General features: G+C 43.6%; 1 protein-coding gene across 1 annotated transcript; it reads left to right on the plus strand.

Moving 5' to 3' along the window:
• The first annotated feature begins 89 nt into the window (after positions 1-89).
• On the plus strand, positions 90-9,982 carry YEATS4 (YEATS domain containing 4). Its single transcript, XM_030215453.1, has 7 exons — positions 90-330; positions 1,585-1,704; positions 2,241-2,307; positions 2,428-2,522; positions 4,004-4,096; positions 6,428-6,515; positions 7,641-9,982. The coding sequence occupies exons 1-7, from the start codon at positions 280-282 to the stop codon at positions 7,808-7,810; spliced, it is 684 nt and encodes a 227-aa protein (XP_030071313.1). The 5' UTR covers positions 90-279; the 3' UTR covers positions 7,811-9,982.
• Positions 9,983-10,373: the final 391 nt, after the last annotated feature.

A 10,373-nucleotide genomic window follows, 5' to 3' on the forward strand; every position in this document is an offset into this window, starting at 1 on the left:
GCAGTTCATCATCAGCCGGAGGAGGGCGGGTTTTCTCCGTCGTGCGCTTGCGCAGACAGAGGCGTCGCGCATGCGCTTTCCCTCCCCCTTGTTTGTTTAAATTTTAAATATCCTTTATTTTATCTATAATAAAGGAGCCTCGGGCTTTGCCCTTCTTTCCTGCAGCATGAGTGGCTCCAGCTGTTGCTGCCGAGCCTAAGGTGCAGGCAGGGGCCCCGCCCCCTCAGTGGGGGGGTTGGACCGGCGCCCGCTCCCCCTCCCCCCCTCCTCCCGTGCAATATGTTTAAGAGGATGGCGGAGTTCGGGCCTGATTCTGGAGGGAGGGTGAAGGTGAGCGGTTGCTGCCACGTCCCCCCGCCGCTTGCGCTGCACCGGGGGGGGGAGGGAGGGGGGATCCCCAGCAACAGAGCGGCTGCATTTGCACATCAGACTGGGATCGGAGGTTTTGCCCCAAAAATGTGACACGAAGGGGAAAAACCCTAATGAAAAAATGCCAGATTCCCTTTCCAGTACAAGTGATGCCAGGATGATCCCACCTCCGGTTGGCCTTTGCAAAGGGCCTGGTTACTTTTTATTATTACCTCTGTGTTTTAGGAGGATTTGGCTTTTCCAGCTTTGCTTTAGTCTTGAGATCTGTTTCGCTTAACCCTGCACAATGTATCCATAACTCTCTGCAACAAATTGTATTTCCAACATTCAACTCCTATTGTAAGCCACACTGAACCCGCAAAAAGGTGGGAAAATGTGGGATACAAATGCAATAAATAGAATAATTCCCGGAGACACAGATTCATTTGTTTATTTGGGTTGGGTTGGGGTGGGGCGGGGGGAACTTGCAGGGGGTACAGTGGGAATACAGAATGTACTACCTGCAAGATGGTGCTATTGGGTGGTAGTTGAAATTTTTGAACGTATAGTAAATGACGGCAGATAATCCATCCAGTTATTTATTACACTTGTAGCCCACATTTTCCCACCTATTTGCAGGCTCAATGTGGCTTACAGAGATCTGTTATGGCATCGCCATTACAGGGTAAAAAATACAATTGGTGTTACAAAGAGTATGACAAAAAAAAGAGCTAAACAAACAATATAGAAGGAAGACGTTCAGAATAAAGGAAGAGTGGTGAAGTGTTATAATTAAGCTATCTTACGTTGCTGCTTAATATTTGGCTTTAAACTAACAGGTTTATGCGCATCTGTTGCGTCTTGTATGTTTCTTGCTAGGATTGGTTTCTTTTTATTCTTTGTTACCTAAATTGCTTTCCAATAAATATGCTGTTCTGTTCATTGGCTCATAGTGATGGCTGTGTGGAGCTCTGATGAGCCTGAGCATAACAGCGTCCCCCCCCTTTCTTATTTACATTTAAGTTTAGCGTGGGTGTAACTATATAGAAGGAGCTTTGTTAAGCTTGAAAACACCTCAGGGAGGAAGACTAGTATCATTGTTCTAATTATTAGCTGAATAATTCGAAGTAACTGTTTTCACATCTCTTTACTGATGCTGCTTTTTCTGAAAAAGGATGCTGTTTGACATTAGATACTGGGATTGATTTGTATTTATCGATGCTTCTGTTTCTCCAGGGGGTTACTCTTGTGAAGCCTATAGTCTATGGTAATGTTGCTCGTTATTTTGGAAAGAAAAGAGAGGAGGATGGACATACTCATCAGTGGACCGTGTATGTCAAGCCTTACAGAAATGAGGTAAATAGGTTTTTATTATCAGCATTGTAACATATACAAACTCATGGTTTGTTGTGGTAAAAGTACTGGGTGTGGGAACTAGGTAAAAGGTGGATATTCCAGATTTTTCAGATCTGGAGGATCCGGCTTTTATTCTGTTGTGTCTCTGGATCCACCCCTACATTGCTGTAAATCCTGAGGACAAAGGCAGATTGAGGCACTCCTATAGCATCCTGCTTCTGAGTTTAAAGCAATTTGATTATCTTAAAATATCAGATGTATTGATTCAGAAAGGCAGAACACATGAATGTGAGAGCAGGCAAGGATGATAAAGCCCATTCAGTCTGTCCGTTTAATTTCTTTTCAAATAATTAGTTGATCTTAAGCACGGGGGGGGGGGAGGATTCTTTCAGTAAAGCCCATTTTGTTCCATTCTTGAGGTGATATTGCTGATTAGGAAAAGCTTGGAAAATCTCATCACATTTCTGAGAGAGAGCTAGGATAGGAAGAGGCTACAGGGACAACTTGAAATTCTGTCCTTGGTGCATACATTTCAGGATATGTCTGCATATGTGAAGAAAATCCAGTTTAAACTACATGAAAGCTATGGAAATCCTTTAAGGGGTAAGTTTTGTATTTTGTATTTTTTTTAATTTTTTATACGTATTGGAATTTTTTCCTTTTGTTTTTAGGTGGTGATATATCTGTCTTAATTATAGCCAATCTTCTGTTTTGTTTTTTCAGTTGTTACTAAACCACCTTATGAAATTACAGAAACTGGTTGGGGTGAATTTGAAATAATTATCAAAATATTCTTCATTGATCCAAATGAAAGACCTGTAAGTAGTTTTCTGCCAGCTGCTTTGTATGTCTGACTCAGTTGGTACTAGGAATGGAAACCTGCCAGTATGAACCTTCATTTGCATGCAGTTGGGGAATTTTCCTTCCATTTCATACACTTCTCTTTTCCCTCTCCCCCAATCAGTATACTTAGGGCCCAAAATGCACAAAAGAATACTGGGTCAACAGCGAGAGTTTTTGGCCGGTTGCAGCCAGTTCAGTGGCAATGCACAAAGGGGCTCTGTGGGCGTTTTAACATTCGCAGCAGCAAACAGCAAGATTCCTATGCTAATGTATTTAAATGAGTAGCTTAGTATGTAGATGTGCATTCCGAACAATGCACAAGAAGCAGCCCTTACCTTTTAACAAGGACATTTTTCCGGGAGCTCAGGAGCTGTTGTGCTACCAGGGTTACTTTTGACTGCTAGACGGGAGGCCGAGTGCTGGGAAGCGGTGTGGACTATGCTGAGGGCGGCTGATGCTGACTGCTCCTGTGCCCGTGTGTCCTCCATTTCTCCTGCTGGTGCACTGGGAACTACAGGAGGAGGTGAATCGGATGCCATCCGCCGGTCCCCCAGATGTTGGCAGTTGATGTCTTGGACCTGTGACTGATCATTGGAAGGACGCACCCCAGAGCAGTGCTGGAGCACAAGTGGAAGACTCAGAGTACAGAAAGATGCAGAAGTTCTCCGGGGTGAGGGAGGAACCGCAGTAGGGGCGACCCATAGATTCCAGCTCTTTACTCCATTATTGACAGCATCTGGCTGAAGCCAGGGCGGCCCCCATAGGACCGTAGTGCAAAGGGACCATCCATGAAGGAAGGGGGAGGAGTACAGCCCGTGATGAAAGCTACACCCGGCTTTCATACACGCAGCTTGTATGTATGTATGAAAGCCGTATCTGTTCTGAGCGTGTGCAGAGCAGCCAGGCTTAGTGATTGGCTGTTCTGCACATGCACAGCTTAGCGACTGGTCAAGCTGCTTGCTGTTTTTGCGAGCTCATTTGCATGCGATTATGCATTGCTTGCTATTTCCACCTCAGTAGTTTTTACCAAGGTGGAAATCGCATTGGTGCATTACGGGAACTTTTGTGCAACTGCCCCCCCTCCCTCCCAGTCTGGTCGTTGCAGTGATGTTCTTAGTCTGGGAACCCCTTAAATCCAGCAGCTAGGTGTTGCCCTATGGTTCCCTCCACTAGGGGACTATGAACAAGGACCTGCCAATAATCAAGCTAGGGACCCTGTGCATGGCAGTGTTTTAATTTCTTAAACTGAAAGACAGTTTTATTTCATTCTGCCGTGTACATCTCCATTTCTCTTGCACTGGGGAGGGACTGTGCCCAAACAACGAATCCCCTCTGATATTAGCTTGCTCAGCCAGGTCCCAATCACCGCCTCGTGGTAAGACCTGAAAAGTAATGTATGTCACTTGGATATATTCCTGCTTTTTCTTACCACAAGAGTCTCTCTCGTTCTCTACAGGTTACTTTGTATCACTTGTTGAAACTGTTTCAGTCTGATACCAATGCCATGCTGGGAAAAAAGACCGTGGTATCAGAATTTTATGATGAGATGGTAAGCAAATGATTGTTAATGAAACAGTAAAATGGAAGCCGATGTGCTCATACTTCTTGTGGACAGATTAAAATTGGACGAGCTCAGCAGCTGGCTTATTTATTCATCCTGGGTGCCATGAAGCGATGTCTGACTCCGTGGCCGGTGGGGCACATGTGCATCCTACTACTACTACTTAGCATTTCTATAGCGCTGCTAGGGTTACGCAGCGCTGTACAATTTTAAACAAGGGGAAGGACAGTCCCTACTCGAGAGCTTACAATCTAAAGGTAGTAAAACTATGTAGTCAGTGTAGGTATCATGAATGGGGAAGGTGATTAGGCGCCAAAAGCAAGGGAGAAGAGATGGGCTTTGAGTAAGGACTTGAAAATGGGCAGGGAGGGCGCATGGCGTATGGGTTCGGGAAGTCTGTTCCAGGCATAAGGTGATGCAAGGCAGAAGGGGTGGAGTCTGGAGTTAGCGGTGGTGGAGAAGGGTACAGATAGGAGTGATTTGTCCTGAGAGCGGAGGTTACGGGTGGGGACATACGGGGAAAGGAGGGTGGAGAGGTAATGGGGGGCTGCAGATTGAGTGCACTTGAAGGTCAATAGGAGAAGCTTGAACTGTATATGGTAGCGGATCGGGAGCCAGTGAAGCGACTTGAGGAGAGGGGTGATATGAGAGTATCAGTTCACGCGGTAGATAAGACGTGCGGCGGAATTTTGGACAGATTGGAGGGGGGATAGGTGGCTAAGCGGGAGACCAGCGAGGAGAAGGTTGCAGTAGTCAAGACAAGAGGTAACGAGTGAGTGGACGAGGGTTCGGGTGGTCTGTTCAGAGAGGAATGGGCGAATTTTGCTAATATTATAGAGGAAGAAACGACAGGTCTTAGCTGTCTGCTGGATATGGGCAGAGAAGGAGAGGGAGGAGTCGAAAATGACTCCGAGATTGCGGGCTGAGGAGACGTCAGCTTCACAGCACGTACTCACTGTCTTGGCCATTGAAAGCTGATGTCTAGCAGACACCATAGGGATCTGGGGACCTGCAGAATGGGGGGAGGGGAGAGAAGACTGACACATCTGGGCCAGGTGATAGACATCTGGAACAGAGGTGCTGGTGTGAGGGAGGGATACACAGCAGGAGCAAGGGGAATGAAAGGGATCCTACAGTATATAACTGGTAATGAGGCTATCAAAGCATGTATGGAAAGACTAACCAGGAGAACCACAGAAGTGTTATGACTGCTAAGAGTAGTACAGGCTAGTACATATAGAAACATCTTTGTGTCTAGCTACCAAGAGAAAAGGACGTTTTGCACCTGTTAATTAGATTCTTGTTTTGGCCAATTAACCTGGATATTGCTACCGCTGGAATTGAGACCTAGTGAGGCTTATTAGAAAAATAGAGGGATTATGCTACATTAAAAGTTCTTGTTTTTTTTACACACAGGCCAGAAAGTCCATGTTTGGTCTCTTGTCTCATTTTCCAAATATCAGCAAAGCTTTTGTTCCCAAGCTGGCTGCCACTCATACTGTGAGGATTTTGCCATCTGATGCTCTGGCCTAGGGCCACAGAGTCCCCTCAGTGGTCAGTTCTCACCTAGTGGCCTTGAGGTTGCTGTATTCATGTAAAGCAAAGGGTGCTGGTGAGCAAACTTTCTCCAGAATGAAATTGGCTTTTGTTACGCTTTCCAGACTCTGTGCCACAAAGTTCAGGTCCTAACTATGTGCATTTCACCAGGTGTTGGTTTATTATTTTACTTCTTTGAATCGCCTGAAGTAGTAATTGACATTTGTTTAAAACTTGATCATCTAAGACATCAAGGTGGCTAAGAATAGAAACACTGTAGCTCGCTGGTGAAAGTCATATCAAAATTACAATATACATGTCATCAAGCATAGAACATTATAGAAATCAGCACAGTATGTTGACAAAAAACAAAACACAGCTCTGAAATCAAGTCACGGGTTTCCCTGTCTGCCGAAGGCAGTCTGAAGTAGTACGTACACTGCTATGCAGAAGGGCCCAGCCTGTCTGGAGAGGCCTTGCATTCGCAGCCTCTGGGAAGGGGTCCCAGCCTTTGCTCAAGCATGGTACTTAGGGGCTGAATTGAGCACTGCTTTTGCCAGGTTCTGCAGGAGCCGTCCTCTGTGTGCCTGAGCCAGAGAACTGTTAGTACATTGTCAGGTGCAAGGGAGACGTGTTTATCACAGTTAACTGCAGATGGGGGCTTGTAATGATGTAGTCCAGTAAGGCATGGTTCTGATTGTGCTAAAGCCCACAGGGGCAGGAGGAAACTACCAGGTGGCAAACGTAACAAAGATTTTTTTTCCTCCCCCCCCACATTGATAGATTTTCCAGGATCCTACAGCCATGATGCAGCAGCTGTTGACAACGTCTCGTCAGTTAACACTAGGTGCCTATAAGCATGAAACAGAGTGTAAGTTCTGAAGGATCATATTTTTGTAGGAAGTTGTAGCTGAGAAGATTTCTCAGATTTGCACTTGAATGCTAAATTTCAGTTTTTTGTGTCCAGTTTCCTTTACCCCGGTCAGGGTCTGTTGAACGTTTCCAGTGTCCTGGTACTTTATATATAGAAGCGTGACACTTCAGTGTTGACCTCATGCCAAACTGATGTTATTTTATTTGGTGGATTTGGTTGTATATAGTTTAATTATGTTGATATTGACTGTAAATATGCAAGTTTTCAACACACAAGTCCTACGTAATAAATGCACATGTTGAGTAGTTGTTAGCATTGCAGAAGTGATATTTATTTGCAGCTAATTGACTTCCTCTGTTGCAAAATAAAATTCCCACTCCCCTCCTATCGGTCTACATCCGCTTAGATGATGTGTGTCTTCTATCTTAGGCAGGATTTGGCCAAGGGAAACCTTTTTTGACATGTATTTGGGTCCTTGTACGATACATGTTGTAAAATTTTTACCTTTCTTATGCAGACTCTGTAAAAAAATATCTGTTTTCTTCATGATACGTAAAACACTTAGTCCAGGTTATTCAGTGTGTGTCGTACATTGATCTTTAAATGTGTTTAACTCGGCTCTCTTAGTCCTGCAGAAACTGATTCATTGTAGGCCGTGAGATCTTTTAATTAGATCAAGATATGAAAAATGGACAAGCTGTCGGTATCAGTCCTTTTTGTGAAGTTGAATGACCCAAAGTGACTGTATCATACACAAGCATTCTTCCACTGGGCCACGGAAAGGTTTCACAGCCTACAGTGAATTCAGTTGTAAGTTTGCAGTTGAAGTGAGTGCCACCTTGGTTTTATGTTTTATATTGGAGTTCTTTACTGGAGGAATCACAGGGTGTTTTTAAGCCCCCTCCCCTCAACCTTTACTCCCATTTCTGTATGTATTTATATTGAGGAGGACTAAGCAACATGAAATCGAGTACCAATTAGGTAACATTTTCCTTTCTTTCATAAACTGTTCTACCAGATCTCAGATGTCTTTTGCAGGATTATTTAGGCTGTTTTATGGTTGATGTTAGTTAAATGTTCTCATCCCTCACAGCTGTCCATTTGCCTCCTCCTCCCCCCCAGTTGCTGACCTTGAAGTTAAGACCAGGGAAAAGCTAGAAACAGCCAAGAAGAAAAGCAGCTTTGAGATTGCTGAGTTGAAGGAGAGACTTAAAGCAAGTCGTGAAACAATCAACTGCTTAAAAAGTGAGATCAAGAAACTTGAAGAGGATGATCAATCCAAAGACATTTAAAGGGAGGTCTGTAAAAACCCAGAGCCTAAGTGAGTAGCCAAGCTCTCATGAGTCAAGAACGGAGTGGCAACAAAGAGCATTGTTGAGTCTGGACAGAGCCGGGTTTAGATGCTGAAGGCCTATGAGATATTTGGGTGAGGAGAATTAGTTCAGAGATGTGGACTCTGTTTAAAAATCCTGTGTAACAATAGTGTAACCCATTCCACTCCCAAGAAATTAGGATGAAAAGAGTCATTTCTGGCTGAAACAGGAGCCATTGCTGCCCTTTGCATAGTTCTTTACTGGGAAGTTGCTGTGATTTTGATTGTCCTTTTGTTTTGTTTAACATTTAGGGTTTGCATTGGTTTTGTATCCAAGTAATTTGTGAGTGTTCATACTTCGTGATACTTTGGGTTTTTGTCAGTGTTATAGTTAGGCTCTTTGCTTGTCTTACCAGTAACGTTTTTTCTGTTATATTTTATGTATATGCGATAACGTTCGGTTTGTGTATAGACCCATCCACTGGAATCCTAGTTCCTTCCACTAATGAGCACTTTTCAGCTTTTAAGGGTTGGCTTCAGCAAGATTTGTGCTGTCCTGGGCTCTCGATTTATTTAAGAAGGAAAGTAGAATGTAGTTTGGTATGGTAAACTCTTTGGGGGGGGGGGGGGTTGGAGTCTGGTTATTCCTGGTTGTGGCATTGGATCTGGCCTCTGTTTTAAAGCTGGGGTCATGAATTCTCATTCATAAAGTAGGGGAAAATTCCCATGTAATTAACCATGTGGGCCATGGTGTGTGCTTTCTCTAGAACCTTGCTATGTACGCATACTTCTAGCCCATAGAGGTCAGTGTTGTGTAACAGCCAACATGACCAACCCTCAGCGTGTCCCATGCCCAGCATTGGAACCTGCATCACATGTAGCAGAAGCAACTGGTCTCTGAGCTTGTCCTGTTTACCTTATTCTGACTTCTGGTATTAGAATGCAGCTTCCCTGTAGCAATCTGTGGTTTGTCTTGTTTCGGTGTGGTCCTGCCAGTGAATCATGGCTCATCAGATGATTACAGAGATTTTTCTAAGCGACATGAAAGAATCTGACCTTTTGCTAATCTTGGTGTGGCACACCAGTAAGAACTTGCAACTGCGAGTCAGGTCAGATCCTGACATGGGATTTAATATCATACTTACCATTGCCTGCCTTGTGCCTTTTATCCTAGGAAAAGGCTAATAAAAGTAATCCCTGCACCGTTCTGAGTGAGCTGTTTTGGGTTGGAATGAGGCCTCTGGCTAAGTGTTGGCGTTTCAGTGCCAAGTAGAGCCTGGTGGTATTTTCAGACTGCACCTGGGCATGTGCTGCAGTGGGAAGGGGCCTGGCCTGTTGCTCACATTCATTTGTGAGGTGAGTCCAGGCAGGCCTTTGCCACTGCATCTGCATGCAGTAGTAGTGGAGCTGGAGTGACTCTGGCTGTGTCTCGGGGTAAGTCTTTGGGCCTGTGCCCTGGGAGGGTGTGTATTTCAGGTTTAGGGTGAGAATTGTACCTGCAGCCTTTCTCCAGAGGGGATGGGGGACTTAGTCATGCTTGCTAGTGTAAAAATTAAGTCGGGTTAGAATCCCTGCAACACTTCTCTGTTAGTCCTTGCTTTAAAAATGAAGTGGGATTATTTTTTTTGACTCCTTATTTGAATAGGTGCAGACATTTTAAGCACGTTCTCCCCACCATGGCCGCTGATGAAGTTTTTCTCCTGTGAAGAACCTCTATCCTATCAGTGCTGCAGACTTCTGGAACTGTTTGGAGAAACCATCCGTTTTCATGTTTTTATTATTAAAGTTGTTTCCTTAATTTATTTTTGATGTCAGCAATAGCCGTTTTGAACTTTTTATAAAAGTAACACGTAGAAAAGAAATGTCCAACATAGACTGTATATATGGTTACTATCTGTTAAGAAGGTATTGTATTTCCTATGTGTTCTTGTGGATTAACACAGTAATCGCACTGTTTTATAAAAGTGTAAAAAAGTTGGATTTGTGTTAGATTGGATTTTACTGCTGCACTGAATTTGCTTGGTTTAGAAATGGAAGATCTGCTTTTCCTGTCCTGCATAATTATTCACTCAGCAACAGTATCTCAAGCAGATTCTTTACTGTAAATAAAAAAGCAGCTTATTTTGTCAATTAAAAAAAATTGGCCACTATGCGGATAAGAATTTTCTTGTTTACCTGGTTTAAGGTTTAAAAGGACAATACTTCACCCTTTATCAAGTTAAGCATTTGCTGTGGTTGGCAACCACTTGGTCATATGACTGGTTGAAGTCCTGAGACACTTCTCAGGCCAATTTAAGCTGTGCTAAGCTTATACAATTTTACTTTTTTTTTTTTTTTTTTTTTTTGGGGGGGGGGGGGGGGAGGAGGGAAGGAAGGGGTTAACTTGTGACAAAGTTTTTTAACTCACAAAAAAAGGAATGAAAAATGAATTTTTGCTACTGGTTTTGGTGTATTCTTATGCTTGACCTTAAACAAATATTTATAAAGAAAAAAGGTGTCAAAATGTGCAGTACACATAGTATTGTTTAAATAAAAGGATTAGT

Source organism: Microcaecilia unicolor, chromosome 9 (genome assembly GCF_901765095.1).
Source record: "Microcaecilia unicolor chromosome 9, aMicUni1.1, whole genome shotgun sequence".
NCBI lineage: Eukaryota > Metazoa > Chordata > Amphibia > Gymnophiona > Siphonopidae > Microcaecilia > Microcaecilia unicolor.

What these genes read in the sequence shown, in the direction of transcription:
- YEATS4 (XM_030215453.1), top strand. Translation starts at nt 280, where the DNA reads ATGTTTAAGAGGATGGCGGAGTTCGGGCCTGATTCTGGAGGGAGGGTG. An exon ending in ATTCTGGAGGGAGGGTGAAG is followed by an intron (nt 331 to 1,584) that starts GTGAGCGGTTGC and finishes CTGTTTCTCCAG; the next exon opens with GGGGTTACTCTTGTGAAGCC. An exon ending in TTGATCCAAATGAAAGACCT is followed by an intron (nt 2,523 to 4,003) that starts GTAAGTAGTTTT and finishes CGTTCTCTACAG; the next exon opens with GTTACTTTGTATCACTTGTT.